General features: G+C 42.5%; 1 protein-coding gene across 1 annotated transcript in view; it reads right to left on the bottom strand.

Annotated features, from left to right (window-relative positions):
* mpp7a (MAGUK p55 scaffold protein 7a) overlaps nt 1–21,867 on the bottom strand; it is a 158,388-nt gene that overhangs the window by 96,914 nt on the left and 39,607 nt on the right. Inside the window, exons 2-3 of the mRNA XM_069667718.1 lie at nt 20,275–20,444; nt 3,289–3,407 (exon numbers count right to left, since the gene is read on the bottom strand). Of these exons, the coding sequence (XP_069523819.1) occupies nt 3,289–3,407; nt 20,275–20,311 (156 nt within the window). The 5' untranslated portion in view covers nt 20,312–20,444. The remainder of the gene's footprint in view (nt 1–3,288; nt 3,408–20,274; nt 20,445–21,867) is intronic.

A 21,867-nucleotide genomic window follows, 5' to 3' on the forward strand; every position in this document is an offset into this window, starting at 1 on the left:
CATGGCGAATGCGAGCCGTAACCAAAGCTGAAGGCGGTCGAACTAAATATTAGAGCGTGTGACTTTTTGTTTGGCCAGGCAGTGTATCTTCCATATAGATTTAGTCTTACATCCTTATAATTGTGGTATTGGACAATAGTGCAGAAGAACATTGAAGATGAAAATGAGTTTCTTTATGGACAAATGAAGGACCATCAATGAATGCAATGCCTATGAGGACATGGCACTTTGGTCTGAACAGCACCATCACTTTGTTCTCATTGAATTTTTCTTGAAAGTTTAGCTAGGTATAATCAGGGGCGGTCAGAGAGCTCCACCCTTGTGTCTGGCTAAATATCACTGAAACATAATGCCACCTTCATTAGCATCATATTCTCTGCCCCACACTATGCTGTGTTTTCTTTGGGGCCGGCGAGAACGAGAGCCCAGACCTGCCCATCATTATCCACGTACAAGATGCCTTATTCTTTGGCCATCCATAACAATCCAGCCATCAAATGAAACCCTTCTGGCTTCCTCAAGGCCCGACATGAGGGTTTAACTTCAATGTCTGAGGTATGCCATAATTCAGCCACTTCTACAAGCTTACATTGGCGCGTTACAACCTTGATTTTTGAACAAACATGCTTACACAGAAAAGATTTCCTTAAAGGGAGGGGGTGAAAATTATGTAGATATTTCACTCTAAATCGCCTCTGTGACATAATGACTCTGGCTGCAGAGAAAGACAGACCACCAAATGTGGAAATATTTCATGCCAGCACATGAAAACATTGTTGGGCACTCCTTCAGAATGGAGACCATATACAAAGGATACAGTCAAATGTAGTTCTAACAATTATGGAAGTTTTTATAGTAAATTGAGTAATAAAGCATTCTCAGTTACATCAATGAACTACAGAAAGCACTGAAGCAGTTATATATATTTTAAGGCTGGGCCCTAAAAATCGATGAGCCGAAACATCGGTCAAGAAGAACCGGAGACGACTCGTATTGTGTTACTATTGTGTTAGATTCATCATGCCAGGCTGTAAACTGCTCTAAACTAACCCTTCAGTGTTCATCATTCACGAGGTTTTACTGGCAGCCAAATTAAGATGTCTCCAAAACAAACAGAACCAGTGATTCCAACCAGTAAAAGTACTAAAAACAGCAGTTTCAAGTATTCTGCAAAGCCTTTTTTGACAGAAGAACTAGGTCAGAAGGGGCTACGAGCTGAGCTGCAGCTAGCTTATTTTAAGATACTAAAGGATTGCATGGTGTTTGCACCAGCAAAACTAGTGCAATTGACACAAAAAGACTCCCCCTCATTCTCCAAGCACACGCAGAGGGTTGAATGCACCCCAAAGAGCGCTTCAGAGCCAACAGCGTCTCTGTGCTCTGGGGGTTGTTAGCGCGTATTTAAATGAGTCATTATGCAAACATTCGGGGCAAATTTGACCCCTTTTTGTGCAAATGAGCCTCGTAGCAAAAAGTAATTGTTTAGAGTTTCAAATGATCATGACAACAACTCACCTTTTGTATTTGTCTGTAAAAACAATCTGTTAATAATATATTGTCATTATTATTATAATTGGGAGACCAATCGGTCCGGGGCTGTGCGAGGCTCAATCCCGGCACATGGGCACAGACACGGGCAGATGGGCAGGAGCAGTTACGCATGACAGGGATTATTATTTGGACGAGCTGCTGTTGCGCGCGCTTTTAGAAAATGAAGCTGCGTTACAGACAGTTAAACTAGTTAACACCTGGACTAGGTCGAGTCTGGACTTTACAATAAACTGTTAAAGAGCTGCCCCCTCCTCTCCCTGCTCATCACCGATCTGTGCATGGAGTTAAGATCCGTCAGTGTGGAGCTCAGCTGATGCCTGAGCGCAGCACAGCACAGCAGAGAGCGGAGGTGCTGACAGCTTCTCTCCACAATCAGACACAAAACAAGAGCAAACTGCACGGATCTGCGAGACTTTATGGCTGTGTTTGTGCTTAAATATCATCAGTGCAATTGGCTTTTTGAATTGGACAGACAGAGCAGATAGTGAGGGCAAATGATGTGCAATTTATGGTGCTATCAGCAGCCGCAATTCATTCTTAGTGAATTCCCCCCTCAGTTTGTTTTTAGGTTTAGATTTGAAAGTATATGGCTTTTTTTTCCTGGTAAATGCAGGGAATAAATTACTTCCACATTATATCATTTCTCTCCAATCTTTTGGTGGCACTTAGGGCCAGCTGAGCTGCTGTTAACCTTAGATCATTAGCGGACTAAAATCATTCATTGGGTTAAATGATTCGCAAAAAAACGGTGGCAGTTTGACTGTGAACACTAAGGAAGCTGTCAGCTGGAAATGTTTTTATGTCCTGCAGACAGACGTATAGAAAAACCTGATCATTGTGCGCCTTTCAGGGAGAAAATAGGACCATAGGAGTTTTATATGGGGCTGGTTTGAAAAAAAAAAGGAACAAAGAGTAGAAGCTTTGTAGTGAAGAGCCAAATCCGAGTATTTTTTCAGACCTTATATATATACGTGTAAAATGGCGAGAACAGACACCCTGTGTGACCCTTTTTAACAGGAGGAGATGAAGAAGAAGACTGTCTGCTTGCAGAGAATCCCAAGTGAAGATGAATTTACAGTAGGTCAGACAGACAGAATGTGTTACTTTCATTACCTCTGTCTGTCTGCGAGCGTATAAAGATATCAAGTTTTGCTCATCTTCTCCCCAAACTCTGCAGTTATCTGGTTTAACAGGCAGTATCCGGACCACAGGCCCGTTCTCGCTGGCAGAGGGGGAGTTAGAAGATCTGGGTAAACTTTGTAATGTATGAATGGGGCGGCGAGGGAGGGGGTTGAATAAAAGAGTATTCAGCAGAGGTGCAAGAGTGCGTATGGAAAGGGTCTGCTCAGGGGTGGGGGGTTTAGATTCGGTCCAATCCCAAGAGAGGAAGGATGTGACTGTGAAGGTATTTTTATAAAAGCAAGAAAGACAATATGCACCAATCTAAATGTTCCTTTTCCTTCCTTTGAGGTTGGACAGTCATCTCTGAACATTTGAAAAGGACTTTTGTCAGTTGAGTAAATACTTGCAGAAATGTAGATAGATTATTAGCTGAATTAAACTGTTAACGTCATCCCTTACATAATGTCAGTATAACGGCATACTGGTCAAAGACAACATGATATGCAAACACATGATATTTAAGCAGAAAATTCAAAGCGGAAAATTATGTCACACGAACAACTTAGCAAAGTTCAACACATATCTGAACACAGAGAGGTCTTTTTTTTGTTTTACCTTGACCAGCGACTGGAGGCTTCTCTCCCCAAACATGTCCTGGAGGAAAGTGTTGTCCTCGGGGCGGCTGACATGCGGCTGCAGCTGGGAGGGCAGAGCGGCCAGCAGCTCATACAGACCTGCAGACAGGGAACAGGAAACAGAGGGGGGTAAGAGTTCATGCATGCACAGTCACACAGAAACACAAGCATTAAAATATATGTGCATACATTTAGGTCAATAGTAAATAAAACAAAAGAAGTTCTGTACATGTGCAGGAATACATAAAAACCCAAACACACACAGAGAAAAGAGAAGGACAAGACATTAGATGCATTTTTAAACATGCACATAAAAGCCAGTAATAGGGGCCAAGTCATACACACATCATTTCATCTCTGGATTATCTCGGTTTCCTTGTTGCTTCTATCTTTAATCGTCCAAATACCCATAGAAAAATAAACACGGCTGAAAGTGCCACAACAAAACTGCCCTAAATGACACTGTTCTGCCTGTTACTAGAAGGAAAAGGAAACACAGGGGCAATACAGCATTCCCCCCTCGAGCTTCTGCTTCCTGCTATTGTCCCAGTGCTTCCCGTTGTTTAAGGAACACTGACTCCTGAATTAGAAAAAAACACTCCTAAAACGACACGTCAAGCCAATCAACGTTCCACTCTTTGATCGGTTCATTATCAGCCTTTTTTCCAACTAAACAGATGCTTCAAGATGACTTCCATCCACACATCATTCTTGTCAGCAGACAATCAATTTCTGGAGTAAAGTGCATGGATGTTTGCCAAACAGAAGTTGTGGAAGAAGCACTCACACTGCAATAAGTGAAATAAAAAGTAAGATTAAATATCTTAAATCGAAACAATATACTGTATGCTAATATTCTGTCTTCTTCTTTTAGTCTTTATGCTTCAGCATCTGTTACAGCCTCCGCCGTTCACCTCCCTGTATGTGTGTAATAATTATGTTGGAGTGTGTCTGATTGTGTGTGTTTGTGTCGCTGGGGAGTCGTAACTTAAGGCTGATCTTCTTCACCTGCGCTGTGGTTGGTGTCGGCCCAGAGAGACGGCCAATCAGAGGGGAACAGCAGCCGACCTCCCCTTTAAGAGTATAGCCAACTCGTCATTCGGCGCAGCATTTTGGTTCGAGTCAGCTCGTCGTCGTGCCTCTCGTTTGCTTGTGATATTGAAAACTGTACGTTCTAAGCTGAACTATTGTTAACTGTGTTCACAAACACTCGTTAGGATTTAATTTGTTAGACACACCAGGTGCAGGGGTGCTGTTTCACTTGCTCGGTTTAGTTAGGTTTGATTTGTGTTTTTGTTTCAAACTAAGATTAGGTTTATTAGCTCTAGTTTAGAGTCCTCTTTTTGTTAGAATTGTTTATTGATTTGATCAGCACCCACAGGCCCTTGTGTTTGTTATAAAACGATCACACTTCTTTGCTAATAAATAACTTTGTTTTACCAAGAACAACCGGTTTTATGTTGCTTCCCTTTCTCCCTACGAGCTGGGTCGTAACAGCACTAAAGTTCTTTCTTTTTCTTAATGACCTTTATAAGATAATATAATGTTCTGTTGGCAAATAGCTGTGTTGACTTTAAGTAATATTTTCCCCATTTTATTGCTTTCTTTCTTGTTTTCGAGAGCTGACTTTCAGGATAAATTCTATGTTTCTGCTGTACTGGTTATGTCAATATACTCTACGCCAAAAAAGGAAATGAGCTGTTCTGAAATAACCTTTTCTACCTAAAAGAACTGAATTTGAGTCTAGTGACGAGAACAGGCTTTGCTCTATAACAACTAATCTCATTAGCTCACAAGGTGAGCGGACTTCTTCTTTAATGCAGGACTCTGTGGCCCGTATAGAGGTCATCACCATAGCGTGAGCTAAGTTTGTGGGTGACGATGAGGCAAACAGGGAGCATGGATCGGCAGTCCCACAGCTGAAACCCATAAGGCCTTAAACAAAGAATGACTATTTCAAATTTAACTTAGAGAAGACCAGACTGGCGATCTGATGGTTTCAAGATTAGGCGGTGAGGGAGGTGAAGCACTCAGAGGGATAGAGCACAAAACCAGCGGGTGTTCGAGGCTCCTTCCAAACACAACAGAGTCCTGGATCACAGCTGATGCAGAGTAACTTGTTTGTTACTCTGTTCTGGTCTTCAGCGTGGCTGTGATCCACTAAACCTGGGTCAGGCTCGTACACAGTGTTCAAGCTGGGTTATATGCATCAAAGACCCCTTTACAAATGCACCAGAAAGAAAGGCCCCCCAGACTGAAACTCCTCAAACACAGCCACACGGTGGTTGAAACCCTTTGAAGTAACCCTGATCATGTGAAGAAACTCTAAACACATTCACAGCAGAGCCATCGAAACGTCAAAACAAACTCGAGTGGCTTGGCTACCTCTCTGAGAGCGTCTTTCATCAGCAGACGCGGCGAAAGGGAGGAAGGAGGGAGGAGAAAAAAAGCACCACAGACGGAGTAATTCGTAGCTGAAAATGATTGATTGAAAACAACGGCTGACGTTGTTGGCTGGATGAGTGACTGACTGGCTGAACTGGCGGGCTCTCTGACTGGGTTATAGCAAGTGTGTGCTGGCAGCTCAGACCTTTTGGCAGGGGAGCCGTGGCTGACTAACTTAGCTCATGTCATGTGCTACTCGAGCTGCTGCTGCTGCTTCTGGGCAGTCAGATAGATGGAGTGTCATCTGCCCCTCTAGACCCTCTGTTTTCCATTTGGAGGTGATTTGGGGTTTGAGAGATCTCTGAGCAGAGGCACAGGATACATACACATGATATCCTGTCCTGTTCTTCAGCTCACAACAAGGAATCTGTGCTGTGTTAGCACCTCATACCTCACTACTGCTACAAAGATTCTGTGGCAAAGAAAGAAGTAGAACAAAGGAGAGAAAAAGCTCCAAAACAAGAGAGGTTAGTGTTTCCGAAACAGCTTAAAATGTAGGATTGGGTATCATTGTGTATGGCAGAGTATGTACCAAACCAATGACTGTATATGTAGATGGACGATGCATCTCCATCTGCTCTCATTGTACGAAATTGATGCCAAAATAGCCGCCGATGATGACGTCATTTGGAGCCAGAGTCTGCGCAGTAGAGATCTGCAGGTGGAGCCGCCGTAGCCACTTCCGCTAACCAAAACACACACTTAAATTACCGTAAAAAAAACACCAAACATCCCGCAAGCCGGCGTGTTTAACAGCAGAACAGCTTCTCTGTGTTGGTCTGAGGTTAACGTTCACAGGTATGGAAACTTCAATGACTGTAGTGATTGTTTTAGTTACGTCTCCTCTCGCCGTTCCTCCTCCACTCTGCTGATCCAGAACAGATCGGCGGCAGGAGCCGAATTTGTCAACAGAGCTGTCAATCATTATTTTGACAGCATATAATTAATTAAAAATAAACTTGTTAGAGAAATGAACACTTAGACATAAATCAGCATGATAAGAACTAACTATAATGACAGAAACCATGTTTGAGAAACATTTATTTGACGTGTATTTTGATTTTATAGTTTGACCAATGTCCCATCTGTTAACATGGAGGAGGCGCGCTTTATGACCTGTACTGCATGTCGTCCATCTTTTATACAGTCTATGTACCGAACAAATTCATTAGCCCAGAAAAAACTTTCACCAATAATCCATTCTTCTTTGCAGCCCCGAAACAGCAGCCGACACAACAAAGTTCTGTACAGCCACCAGCACCTACTGTTTCAGAAAAGAAGAAGTAATTTAAGGTCAAAAAGAGGCCAATGTGGTGTTTGCAGAGAATGTAATGTTAGTAAGAACTGCAATCAATAAAACAGACACAGCACATCTGGAGGAGCTAACGTAAGGTTATCTTTTTTTTAGGTTAAGATTCCTTCAGTGTTCATCAATCATACGGCTTTTAACAGAAGCTGCTTTTTAGCAGAGGTATCGGTCTCTTCATAACAAACAGACCTGGTTACTAAAAGTGGTAAAAAAGCTGAACAGAGAAGTTTGGATGTAGAAAATCCCTGATATTCCTTGATCAGTGTGTCAATGTTACTTCACAGAGAATCATTATTTAATCCTTCATTCATTTATTTATGTTCTTTTCCAGCTTTTAAAAAATAAAAGAAAGTTGTACAGAGGACTTAACCTGAGCGAGGCTGTAAAACAATGATAGCAATCATATGACAGGGTGAGTGGTACACAGCTGTTACTTCTTTAAGACTATTGCACTGCTATATGATTAGTACGAGCACAAACAGGGATCAGAATCAGTATCAAGAAGGAAGAAATGATCTGAATATCTGTAGTTTTACACGGGACACATGTGCACCAGTCGTTACAGCGACCCCCGTGGTTTTACACAGGCCTGGTGTGAGATATTGTCCCAGGTATGTGATCAACCGACGCCTGGTTCTGCAGTCCTCATTACCAGAAACTTTCGAGCTTTTTAAGCTTACACAAGGCTGCCTGAGGTCTCGGCCATTTACAACTTGGAACTCCCTGCAGAACATCTCACATAATATATTAAAAAAAAGATTTAAAGAGACATGGGATGAGGTGAGGGGTGTAGGAAGGGGCGGTCAGAGTGGGGGGAAGAGATATGGTAATGTCATTACTACTGGCAGTGCTGAGATACTAGTAGGAGGAGATGAAGGGAGCGAGGGAGGGAGGGAGTGAGTGAGAGTCCCAAAGCATTATTCTCCCCAGGTGCGAAGTCTCCCCGCCTGTCTACACTCTCAATGATTCAATTCTTTATTCCTTCTGACAACAATTCCTCTCTATCCATGCTGGGAAACCTAAACAGGCTGTGTGATGGAAAACACATCAACTCAGTAAGTGATCAGAAATAATGACATAATGGGGAAAAAAGATAAAAGTGAAGCAGCCACTGTGTTTGCCGTCTTGGGTCACTGTGTCAGCCTGAACCTTGTGAACCAGAGAAAAGCCAGATTCAAACAACAACATAAAGGGCTGCAGAGGAGCCACGAGCTAAACAAGGACTCTGCAAAGGCTGAAATTAAATATAAGAAAGTATGGGTGGACAAGCGAGGAGCAGAAATGGAGGGCAGAAAGAGAGAGAGGAAATGAGCCAAAAAGCAACCACAGTGTGGTGAAATCACTGCGTGGACACTAAAAAAGTGGAGAGAGAAATAAATCCAGGCCAGATGTATGGACACACGTATAGATGTGTAACATCAGAAGCCGTGTCCTGCACAGACAGTCACAGACAAAATGAGAGAGGGGAAAAGAAGAAGAAAGGAGGAAAGATTGGGCCAAACCTTCACCACTAAAGGGTGGATTGACTTGTTTCTTGCAGGGCTGGCCTAGCTTAGTTTGATTTGTTTTGGCCGGACTATTCCGGACCCTCTCGTGAGGCGGCTGTGTTCTGTGGACCTGGCAGCGATTCTTGTAGTAGACCGCTAGGTTCTGTTGTGGCTAGTTCTGGACCAGCCCAGCCCAGAGGTCCTTAAGACCATCATGATGTTGTGCAGGATGGCCGACACAGTCTTCAGAGAAACCGGAGAGGCCAGGGCCTCAGAAAGCTTCCCGTACGCAGGAAGTGACCACTTTAACTGCCAAACAGCACTTCCCGTCCCACGCCCACACCTACATAGCGGTTAAAGAAAATAACAGTGTGTTTCACGGATCCCTTTTATGTAAAACACAAAAAAATCCCAGACAATGAAATGCATTAAACATGATATGCATCAAATTGCTAGTCACAAAGGTCAACGACCTCAGGGGTTTTTCTGGAGCAACACAAGACGAGGAAATTACAGGGGCTAATCTGACAACTCAGAGTTTGCATGGTCGTAAAATATGACCCTCGCAGTGACATTGTAACTTCAACACTGTTTACTTACAGACCACATGGGCTGCTGGGAGACCAATTTATCAGTCTGTGCATAACTATGCATGTTTGACTGTACAGCACAGAGGCTGAGGGACCCCATTTACATCTTGTAAGTGAACCACATACCGAGAGACAAACTGCCTGTCTGTCTGGTGAAAATGAACTTGTTCGAATACAGGAAATTAATGCCTTGGTTTCAACTCAATTTCCTCCTGCCTGCACTTTGTCCCAGGTGCTGAATGAGTTATTGACCTCCCTAGTGAATCCTTCAGGGAGCAGAGAGCACAACGTGTGTGAAGCTGCTGGTGGAAGAGAATGGTGACAACATGTGGGAGCTTTCTCAGCAGGTCAGTATTTCAAACACTACCTTGTGAACATGCTAGAGGGCCATCTGTGCAGGAAAAATGGTGGCAGACTTGAGTGGCTGCAAGAGAAGCAACTGCTGACTGTGTTGGCTAGCCCACTCAAGGCTTGATTAACCTCCTGTCTCTTCATCCGAAAGAGGTAGGAAGTAACCACCTTAAGCATAGCGAAGGACGACAGGCAGTTGGGCTTCAACCAACTTAGTTCCAACAGTAGTTCAGCACAACAACAAAAGCCTTTATCAGCCTAAACAAGTGTCATGTTTTACCTTTAGGACACTTTTAACTACATCAATGACAAAAAAACTTAATGAATAAACACTGAAGGGCAATTTTGAGTTTTGCTGTTGCTTCTGCATTTCTCTGCATCTCCTCAATGATGCAAAAACATATAAGTGCACAAATGTCTAAAATGAGAGTCGACTTGCAGTAGGTGTTGACTTTTAATAGACGGTCCTGACAGACACGGAATGCAAAAAGGAACTGATGAAGAAACACAACATCTGAAATGCACACTGTCAACATCTGATGAAGGCATGTGTGAAGGCAGAGAATGAGAGGGAACAGAGACAACGGATTGAAGGATTTCTATTACAGCAAGAAATAATTACAGTGATGATTCCTGCGCTTATGTAAACGCGTTGCCTTCCAAGGAAGAAACTCTAGACAGACAGTGGGTGGGTAGCCAAGTGCCAAACAGGAGGTGAAGTGTTTAGGGTCCTTTGTTCACAGCCAACACAGGACAGGACAGAATATGTCAGCAGCCCACTGCTCAGCTTCTGTTCCGTCCTTAAGACTACCAGTGACTGACCCCTTTAAAAACCTTCTTCTTTCCAAAGTACAACGTAAGAGCATGGAGGAACAAAGGCAGCTTTGGTTGTCTGGACAGAGTGATCAGACACCGGGTTCGTATCGGTTCATCACAGTTTCAGACCGGGTCTCCTTAGTCCCAACAAATATCTTAAACACTAAAATGTGCTGTTTTAAACATTCAGTACTACTCTCATGGCTTAGATGGTTTTAGGACGCAGAAAAGATCAGACAGTTAGTTGTCATGCAGCAGAGAAAGCTGACCTTTTTCTAATGAGCTCCAGGAGGCTTATTCCTTCTTGCATAAAGTAACCAGCAACAAAACTGTTGCAACCATAGCTTCCATGGTGTCCAAAGGTGAGCCGAGCAGGTGTGCCAAACGCTGAAAGACTTTTCCCTAATCCTTATGAAAATACCTTTGGTCGAAGATTGAATGAAAATTTGGGGGGTTTCAAATGAAGGTCTTGTAAGTCTGGACTAAGTGACCATTTGCCCGGTGCAGCTTCATCTACCAGACATCAAATTATATAGTATTACAACATGGATTAGCTGTCCAGATGTGCAATCTTTCAACATAACTTACAATTAATTTAGCAGCAATCTACAAGGGAAATTACAGTAATAGACCGTGGGGAGGAATAATATGTAGGCCTAGCCTATGAACATTACAGCAGCAGTCTGTGCTCCATTCAAGCCCACAAACCTCCCATTCACAGTTCCAAAGACCAAACCACTTCTCCACATTAAAAAGGTCAGGGGACTGAGCCCCTCGCATATCGTCTTCAATAACATTTCCTTGTCACGGTCTCTGAAAAACTCCATCGTTTAGGAGGAGAAAAAAAGAGTGGCTTTGCAAGATGTTAGTTAGAACTCCACAGCATGGAAAAATGACTTCAGCAAGTACAGTGGGTCAGTCCAGGTGTAATCAACCGTCCCTCCGATCATATATCGACTGTTTCACTACCGCAGGCTGAACCCTGGATGCATCTCATTTCAGGGCCTCGAAGAATCTGCGGCCCTTGCTGAGATCATGCCTCATTCAGGGGGGCAAAAAGATTCCAGGTTGCAAGACCTTATCAAAGGTGGATTTCAGAGCCGGGAGAGGACAAGCTTTTCAAAGTGGATTTACTATATTTCATGTTATTTTCAACATGCCGTTGAATGTGAAGAAGTGCCTAAGCCATCCTGCTTCGTCACACCTTTACACTTCAAAGGGCTGTCAGCACATTGAAAACAGATCTCAGGACAAAAGTACAAGTCTAATCAACGTAATTGAAGGCATATATTCTGAAGGATCAGTCAGCAACCCAAAGAGCTGGTAGTGTTTTCCGCTACAACAGCTTTAACAATCACATGGCAGACAAGTAGGCCTTAGACTTGACTGGAAGCACCTGCAACAGGGCTGAAGTAGGGAAGAGAACTTTGTATGAACTTGCCTCTAAAATCTAACCAATGAAATATAATCTAAGGAAAGACAAATGGGAGAGAAATTCAACATGGAGGAAAAGTTAGAAATATCTGGGCATATAAAAAGATGATGACAGAGACAGTCTCATGGATAAAGACAGATGTATGCATTGGGTAAGCTGGAGAATACAGCAGAGTGCCAGTCTAGTGTTTAATTGATGCTAGGATGGAAGGAGCTGAAGTCTGTGGGAAGGCAGAATTTGGCAGAGGCCAACATGGCGATGAAAGGCCGCTGTTTGGCCCAGTTCGAGCTGACTAATCTTAGATCCACTCAAACATGGTAGACAAAACACAGAAGCCACAACAAACTGTCCAGATCCAAATGACCTGCCACCTCTGCTTACTGTGGCAATGGAACAGCAGCAACTTTCTGGCACGAGGCTGCATGTTCTGTCCAAAGCCATGGGCAGCTACTTATGTCATTCAGGTCTGCCAGATATACCAGAGACCAGCCAATACCACCTAGAGGCTATATTTTGATCATGCATTTAAAGCAGCACTTTGTGCTTTAAATTTACTCTTTAAATCTTTTGCTCTCTTTGTCTCAAAGACGCAAGCTCAAAGAGCCTGAGGACGTATAGGTTGACTGACATTGGCCAATATGGGCGTATCACAGATATGTCAGTGGCTGCATTGTAAGTTTATCGATATGCTGTGCTCTTTAATATTTTCACAAAACATATATGTAGAAAACGAGGCATGGGGTGATGGTTAATGGTGTCATCAAATAGTTTATCCAGCAGAATACACTCAGATATTATAATATAACAATACTCTTGGCACTGTCTGCAGCACCTGCAGCAGAGGATCACAGCTGAGCAGAGGGCTGTCCACACTAGAAAACTAGACAATGTATAATAATGTTAACATTTCTTAAATAAACTTATCTGGGTAAGAAAGGAGCCCTCTGAGTTTCTCTTCATTGTAATATTGGTACAACATGATCGCACATTCCATTAGGAAAGTAATCACATCTCTATAATCAGTCTGGTATCAGTCTCAAAAGTCTGTGGGGCTCTTAGGCTATTACACAACATCCCACCACTTGATGTCAACACAGCACAGGGTCTGTAAACCTGTGCTCAGCTTTATTTATAATGCAAGTGAGCATGCTCTGCCCACAATGACTGATGAAGTACCCGGTGTGCTTTGGAAAGCCACAGTGGAGGTTGTCATCCTACCTCAACAAAAAGCAAAATAATTCTTTGTATTTAAACAAATCAAAGTCATCATTCCTCACTCTCAGTCCCACTCCCTGGATTTCTTTCTTTTACATCTGCTTCCTTTGAATGCTTTTTTACTTTTTTTGCTGAAATTATGTGGAAATTTTAGTTCTGATGTAACTGGAAACAGGGAGCTCTTCCAGTGGCAACAAATCCTCGTGTTTCAGCACTGTATCATTGCGGCACAGAGCTGGCTATTAACCAGGGACCACGACAAATGGCTGGAAGCTCCCCGAGGAACATCTACCCTCAACCCCCCCGACATCGGCAAAGTCCTCCTCCAACCCTTCTGAATATCTCCCAAGAGTTAAAATCCGCCAAGGCCAGATGCTCGGGATTCTTGATCAGGATGGAAAATTCTCTTAACCTTGACAGAGAAAATGCAATATGGTCATATTCTTATCAAGACGCTCATATTATTCACAGATTTGTGTTTCTGTGGATGCATTTGTCCTACAGATGAGTATGTGGAAGCAATAAGGAATGGAAGTCACAGAGGGGTCCATAGAAATATCTGCATCTCATTACTCAGTATCATTATAGAGCCATCACCTTCCCCAACAGAAGGGGGCTCAAGATTGGAGAGAATAAGAGGGCTGGAATCGCTCATCCATCACTCTTGCACAAACATGCACACATGCAGCCAGTAAGTTATTAGCGTATCTGGTAAAAGAGTTGTCCCATTGAAAGATTTCCATGTGTAGTCTCTCATGCGAGTGTCGCCCGCCTCCTCCGCAGCTGTGCATGACTGAACCACCCTTATCTTTAAATGCAGTGCGGGGGCTGTAAACCTTGATAGAACACGCAGGTACGGTTTGGAATAACACAGTTAACTTTAATAAGGTTAATAAAAGGGCATCGGGGTCTTTAGAAGTTCCTGATAGAAAGTGTGTGTGCAAGCATTTGGGCTGGTCACGGGTGTGTGGTTTAAGGGGCACCATGCTGTGACTGTAATAGCACATGGGGGGCTTGTCACCAGGCAGTTGACTTAGCAGCAGTGTTGGGCAGGGCCATCATTTAAAACCAAGTGATTTCAAACCACTGGCAGGTAATTAATCACACCCATGAATGTCTTGTTCATTGAATGTAGAAGGTAAATGAGCAGCAATGGCACGGTTTTAAGAACAGTGTGTAAAACTGGCTTGATTTTGTATATATTCTTGAGAGTTCATTAAAGTAATTAGGCTTTCTTTTTGAAAACTAATAAAGTTATTACTTTAAGAGTTAAAAAAACGATTTAGGCCTATATATTCTAAGATTTTCTGACATTAACACATAACATAAAGATATGTTGTTGATTCAAATCTGTTGAACTTATTTTAAGAGACGGTTTACTGCCATTGTCTTAACACATCAAATAATTCATCTCTGTGCACATGTCATTCCTATGCTGGAAATTCTTGTTAATTATCGACCAACATCTCTGCTGACACGTCTCACATAGGCTCAGCCAATATCACCTCCACCTGGAAACCTTTATATTCATCTGCTTGATGTGGTATTGACATGAAAGTAAGTATTTTATCTTTACGTTAAATGTCATTATGATTGTTTTTGAAACTATAACGCAGTTTAAAAAGATGTGTCTCATTACCATTAAAAACTAGAATTAGAATAACTGCTAATAATAGATTAATTTATTAATAATAGATGATGGAATTTTTAATCTGTCCGACAAAATGACAAGAAAGTCGAGTGAAGCTTTTGCGTGCAAAGATAAGCAACCAACTCTCATCAGTTCGGTAGAATATTTTCAGGATGATGACAGAACTGGAGCTCTGATAAAAAAAATCAAAGTTGCACCAGAATCACAAGACACACTGATTGACACCATACAGGAAATCATTAACACAAATACTGACAGATAAGACTCTCTACCTGGCCACTAATGGCTGAACATCACCTGTGTGTAAAGGATGGATTGCATTCTAATTGATTTGAATGAATTAAATGTTCGTTTGAATTCCTTTAAATTTAGACCCTTTTGAAAAAGTGACAGCCTTGATGCATTCAGGAGCAATGTAAGGTCATCCTAGACGCACCTGAAACATGTGAAACTAGAGATAGCAAGGCATGGCACACCACCATCGCAGAGAGATTTAAGACTAGTTGTTTGCTCTGATGTCTCCGGCTCTAAATCGTCATTATTACCACATTCCACCTCTCCCCCTCTACTAAACCATCCTACCACTAAATGCAATCACATAACTGCAGCAGCAGGGAGGAAATGGGGCTACAAGGAGCAAACACCCACTCTCGCTCCAGGAGGCTCACTGACCTCTGAATGGCATAAACCAGATGTTGTGTGTCTCGCAGAGACGTTCGGAGCAATTGAGAAAGCTCCTCATCTGCAGACAGCGAGCTGCCATTACTGTGCAGCCCTCATCAAGTGATTGGGCACGTTAATACAGTTCAGTAACGACCTGATGCCAGGTCCAAAGCAATGTTTAGACACATATGTGGCACTGCCTGCAGCAGAGAGCAAAGTTACTTCTCAATATTTCCATTTTGAAGGAAAACGACATTTTGATTCTTGGACAAGAAGGAAAAGCACAAAATTTCAGTCACGGAAAGAACTTTGCGGCTAAATGTTACACTTTTTTAGCACATCTTATAAATAAGTGTTGAAAGAATTGTGGCTGTCATGCTGCGAAACCATGACCATGTTTTTGGGAATGTCAAAACACAGAGAATCACCGGACATACACGAGGCAATGCAGAGCATCCTAAAAACTCACACATATATTTTTATTTCAAAGCCATAAATCTCCCCAGAAGATTGACACATAGTTAATGGGTATATTAAAAAGCAGGCCAATAGAGACAGACAACAGAGATTTAGCTGATGGAAAAGGTTCCTTTCTCTTTAAACTTAAAGTAAACATCTCCATGCATCACTGGGAAAAGTGAGTGCAATGTATCAAAGATCTGATACCTAACTTTGTTAAATTAATAAATTGAAGTTGCATTCATAATGTTATATTTGTTTTGTTATAATTATTATTTCATGTCCCAAAACCTCTCTGTAAGTATCGGTAAATATGGGAAGCCAAAAAGTTTCCTCTTGACCTCTCTGGTATATGGTTATCTTCTTTCATACCTATGCCTTGAAAATGAAAGAAATTACAGATATTGAGTCAAAGTCAGAGTCTATATTTTTTTCGATTCCTTGCTCTGAATATGTAGCATCATACTTTGCTTATTTATCCATCTGTGTTGCAAGTGGATGTAATAAAACTGATTTTGAGATGAAAGAAATGGAGTTATTAAAAAGAAGAAAATATAAATCCTATTTTCTAGATCTGTGTTATCGTGTCTCTGTTTATGAGTCTCTGTAGCATGGAGGCGGTGGTTTGTCTTTGAGGTAGACGAGACATCCTGTGATGCTGGAGGCGTATGTATAGATTTCTGCAAGCCCACAGTATAAATGCAGCTAAACACTGACAGAGTAAAAAACAAAAAGATTCTCGAAACTTGACCTTGCAGCTTGTGGAGTTCAGTAGGGAGATAAATAGTGTGTAACAGACAGAGGGAGTGGGCTGGGTTTGTCTGTCTGAAGATCCCTGAGTGGGAGCTGAAATAAACTGAGACGAGCCGAGCCAAACTGAGCGGAGGCGTAACAGTTATCTATCCCCGACCGAGCCCACAACAAAACTCCAGCACAGCTGAACAGGAGGAGAAATGACTAAACAGCAGTGGTCTGGAGGAGAGAACAGACCTGGAGAGCGGCTGCATAGCTCTGCTGGAGGGGGTTCGGGTTGTTCAGAGTGTTCAGGTTAAGCTGACTTTTGACTTATCGCCTGAACGTCTCCGTGGAGGCAGACTCCCTATTATCAGCCCTGTGAGGTGTTCGCAGAGTTAAAGGCTAATTTTCGTCCTCTTCTTGGCCATCTTGCCAGAAAATGAATTAATGTGTTTGTGTAATAGATCTCAAGAAATGTAGCCAACAAAATGTCATACAATGGTGTCCTTAACATGGGGCAGGGTCTTCTGGGTGTTGAAGGATGGAGGGTAGTTTTTGGACATACTCAGACAACATGTTTCAAACACCACGAGCACAGCCAGCATCATCAACTACAGCCCTGACAGTAATCTGCTTCCAAAGCATTTACCAAAAACAGAGGTCACACAGTGAAACGAGTCCACAGTAACCCAATCACCAGAAGAGTCTCTCCAACACTCTCCACAGTCGTACATTAAGGCCGGTTTTTACAACCTTTTATTGTTTTTCAAGTTTATTTTCTCACTTTTTGGTTTCATTTATTAGAACCTAATTCACACAGAGGCCTGCTGTTTATTTGGGCTGAGACGGTGAAAGAAAACGAGAGAAAAAGGAGAAAGAGAGATGGAATGATCTTACACATGCCCTTCATTCGTCTGCCCAAATGTTTGCTCTCCAAACACTCCAATAATGAACATTTTAATAAGACCTACACGTACACACTCACAAGGTCTCCAAATCTGGCGATGAAATAGGAGAGCTGCTACTAAAGAAAAGTTATATTAATGATAATATTTTCCCCCCTATGTTTAAAGCCCAGGAACAGTACTCCATCTTCTAAATGTGAGGCTGGTGTTGAGGAGTCTGCAGACGGCAGCGCCGGTAAAGAGCAGAGGGTACTGGCAGGATATTGTAATGTCTCTGTAATTACTGGAAGCCACCACATATGTAGGAGGTATTGTTTGTCTCTGTGGATTTATGCTCCTCAGCTGAGGTGTTGCTGCCTACATGCCAAATCTCCAGACTTACTTAGAGTGTCCTGCTGTAGCTGCTGTGGATGTCATCTAACTGAAGCTACGCACCATCCAAATCTAGTTTAAATCCTCTGCCTTATGCTTGTATATCTTTAAAACTGTTTTGAACATTGATGAATAACGGCCTATCACAGATATATCAGTATCAGTGTATGTTTTCTAATAGGTGCTGAAAGTTAAACGGAGCAAATAAAGCAGAAAACAGCACCTGTGGTGATTTGGAAATGATCATCATATGGTTTGACAAGCAGCGTCTGACGCGAGCGGCAACCTCCGGTGTTGAAAAATGAAGCCAGTGCCCAAGTGCAAAACACTCGAGTGGCCACTTGAGGCTTGCTCCAGAAACTTAACTTTGCCTGTTTGTGTCGTTGGAGCCTTTTACAGAGTTTTTCATTCAAAATGTGGAGAGTGTCAGCGGACAGTAGTGATGAGAAGATCGGTTATTTTAAGTTTCCAGGTACATGTCGTTCACCCACAGCTCTCTCACCGGGCGAGCGAGCGGCAAGTCCGCTTCTTCTTTAGTCTGATTAATCAACACCTGCAGTCAGCCACCACCACGTAAAGAATCTCCTCTGGGGGAAACACCAAGTTAAACTAGCTCATTCACGAGCTAATGAATTAGCCTCAGACTGTTTAGCTTTGATAACTCGCTCCTCTGCAGAACCACCCTCTCATCTATATTTGGTCACTTCAGGCTCCAGTAAATGAACATGGCGGCGGCCATATTTCGGCCTCATTTACACAGTCTAGAAACCAGTGGGTGACGTCCATTATTTATCCAGTCTATGGTCTGACTCCATAATTAACAATACTTGCAATCTAAACAAATACCTTTATCCAAGAGTCTATAGTCCAGACCAGCTTTCTGAGAACATACCATAGCATCCCTTACCACCTGTCAATAACAGTATAACTTGGTAATAACGGAGAATCACAGTTATTTACTAAGAAAGTAATAGTAGAGGAGGAGAGGTTATTATATAGTGAATTTTACTTTTGACTTTTGATATTTTCAGCACACTGTTTAAAGCTTTAGTCTTACTTACAAACACAGATGCAGCTGAATTTTTTGACATTTGTAGCACGCTGTAAAGTCAACAGATTTCCCATCATTCTGACGAAGCCTTATCCCTTCAATAAACAGCATCCTGATGATACCAAGAGTAACACTAGCAGTATTCTTTGTAAACTTGGGTACGATGCCTGGCAGTCCCATTGCCAGGGCGGCCACAGGTATCTGTGACTTCAGCAGGCCTGCAGATCAGTGACCTGACGTTCATCCATAATGTTCATCATGTTTCACCTGCACACACAACTTCACAGGACCATCACGGAGAAACAGAGGAGATGGGCTCGGAGGAGTCTTTACGTGTTTTATTTGGAAACGTGAGCCCTTGCCGGTAATTGCCCAAAATGACTCTAATCGTAATTGACGGTCTGGCTTTCTACTTGTCTGCACAAATTTCCATGATGACGGGGGCTACGGTAACTCTGTTAAAAGTCTGGACGCAGAATCGCACACACTCTTTATCCATCAGAGCGGGACTTAATGTCTGTCCTCCCTTTGTCCTTTTGCTATCCTGATCGTGCTGGGTCAAGCCCCCTGTACGTGTGTGCGTGATGATGTAGCCGACCATTAGGCCAGCCTGAGAGGAGGATAGAGTTCCTGAGGGGGGAGGTGGTGATTTTTGGCAGCTGTCCGGGCGTTGACAAGCTTGACGTGCTTCTCACTCTGACATCACACACTCACACACACACTCACATACACACACCTCAGACCAGAGCAAAGACAATGAAAGAGGCTGTACACACATTTTGCTTTCTGTTGTTAAACTGGTAATTACATATTTGCAGTGATTCGTAATCACTAACAGGACACACTGAAGTTAAAAAAATTTGTTTAAGAAAGTCTGATTCAGGCAAGAAAAAACAGCTTTAGACCGTGTTACACTTTTCTAATTGAAAATTAAACCTATGTACTGCTTACAGTAGTGGCCATACCACCGGGCTATGCTGACATGTAAATTAATTTTAAGGCCGGGATCAAATTTCATGCATGCTTTTATCTTCTTCTGTTCTTCTGCAGTGAGTCAATGTTGACCCAGGTGAAATGTTTATGGCTGTAGGAATCAATACTTTCCCACTGTGTCAGGATATCTTATGTATAAATGTATTTGTTGGCTTATTTCCTGTGAACATGAAATAATCTTGGTTTTATAAAAATAAGGTTTAGAACACACTCTTCCAATCCCAGCTTTGCAGATGTTAGTGAAGTTTTCTCAATTTAAAACACTTTTTTTATATTGTGGTTTCATACATTATTAGTTCTATGTAATGTCCTGTTTTTTATCTGGACCCCGAGTCTGAAACAAAGTGTGAATTGAATTGATGATGGACATAAAAATGTGAATCAAAGTTGCAAAATACTTTTGCAATTTTCGCTGGAAGACCCACATTTTACAAGAGCATTTTACTGGTTTTGTGTTTCAGATTGTGTTCTTGGCTGAAGGCTCTGTACCTGGCTCGTGGCCGGCTCCAGTGGCCAGGGCAGGCATGGCTCCTGCCGGCTGCTTCCTGATTCCCCTCAGGCTGTGGAAAATGGCAGCGGGGCGTCAGAGTCGTGAGGTCCTCGGCAGCTCTTCCCCAGGGACCGGCTTACTGTGAGTACAGGCTTTATGCCATGGAGCCCTGCAAGAGAACAAGATTTTAGAGCCTACTTGTCAAATGGCAGAACGGCCGCATGCACGTGTGTGTCAGTCAGATACTGTGTTTGGAGTGTGTGTTAGCTACCTGTAGCCATGGATATGAATATCAACCATTCTCGCACATACATGCGTTTGTATGTAGGTGAGCCAACGATTGACAGAGAATGACTCATTGAGTGTGTGCGACTCTGGGTGTTTACAACCCAACACTTTTTCCCTAAGCTGCTGAACATCCTGCTTTGTACATGAGCCAACATAACCTCACCTGGAGCCCATATATACACACACATTTAGAGACGCACACAGCTATCCCACATTTTATTCATCGTCCAGCGGAAACAAGGGAAACTTTATCCGCTGAGGGTTAGTAAGCAAAGCAAATGCAAAAGACCTGTGAAAAAAATCAAACAGGCGTGGAAAAGCATCGCTTCGTAAATAACGGCGCTCAACTGGAAAGCCAGATAGAGCAGGAACGGGAAGAGAGGGGATGTTGAACATAAATGAAAAGTCTGTGGCTCATTGAAACTGCCTCTGCAGTGGATGAACATGTGTGGATAAAAAACAGTAGCATACAATAAAATCCTGAACCACAAGAAGAAGAAAATATCCAATATTTGTTCGGACAAGAAAGTCTGATATGTGTGCAGAGCAGAGAAGACAAAAGACTTACGAGTTAGAAAAATGACTGGACTGAGATGTTACTTGCTTCAGAGTTTGGTCCCTCTAGGCTTCACCTTTAACCTTCTTTAAAGCCTTAGTTTCATGCCAAAATAATTAGGTAGATTTACAACAAAAGGCTTTAAGATCTAGAAATATAAGTTATAAGGTGATGAAACCTCAAACACAAAATGTTCTTTTCACTTCAAACACAATAAAAAAGATTTAAAAAAAACAATGTTTTATTATCATTTAAGGCTCTGCAAAGGCAGTGTGCAGAAACTACATTTTGGGGTCAAAGGTCAAATCAGCTCTGATAGTTTTTGGGCATTAAAAACCTCATTGTCTGGCTAATTAAAACACATTGAAGCCATTTTCTTCTGTTTTATACTTTGGTTACTGCAGTTTGGCTCTTTAAGGCAGGGCTGTAATGTGGCTCGCAAAGCAGGTGAGAACCTATCAGAGTACCAGCCAGGACTGACTACTACGACTTCTATCAGCCTCGGTCCAAAAGACCAACAAACAGGCTCCTGACCCAATTTAAGGCCCGACACCAACATGGATGCTTTCTCTGAAAACGTGAGAAAGGGAACCCTTCCCTGTTCAGCCTTCAGCTGTGTACAGTCCACAGCTTAATGATCCATTATATGTCAGCTCCCATGTGCTGTGACCCAGTCTGACTCAGTAACCTGACTGTAGAGCCTCAGGGTGCTGTTAGTAGTTAACTCCACTGGAAGAAAATGCTCAGC

Source organism: Semicossyphus pulcher, unplaced genomic scaffold, assembly GCF_022749685.1.
Source record: "Semicossyphus pulcher isolate SPU_LCO1_2020_fin unplaced genomic scaffold, fSemPul1.0.p SCAF_18, whole genome shotgun sequence".
Taxonomy (NCBI): Eukaryota; Metazoa; Chordata; class Actinopteri; order Labriformes; family Labridae; genus Semicossyphus; species Semicossyphus pulcher.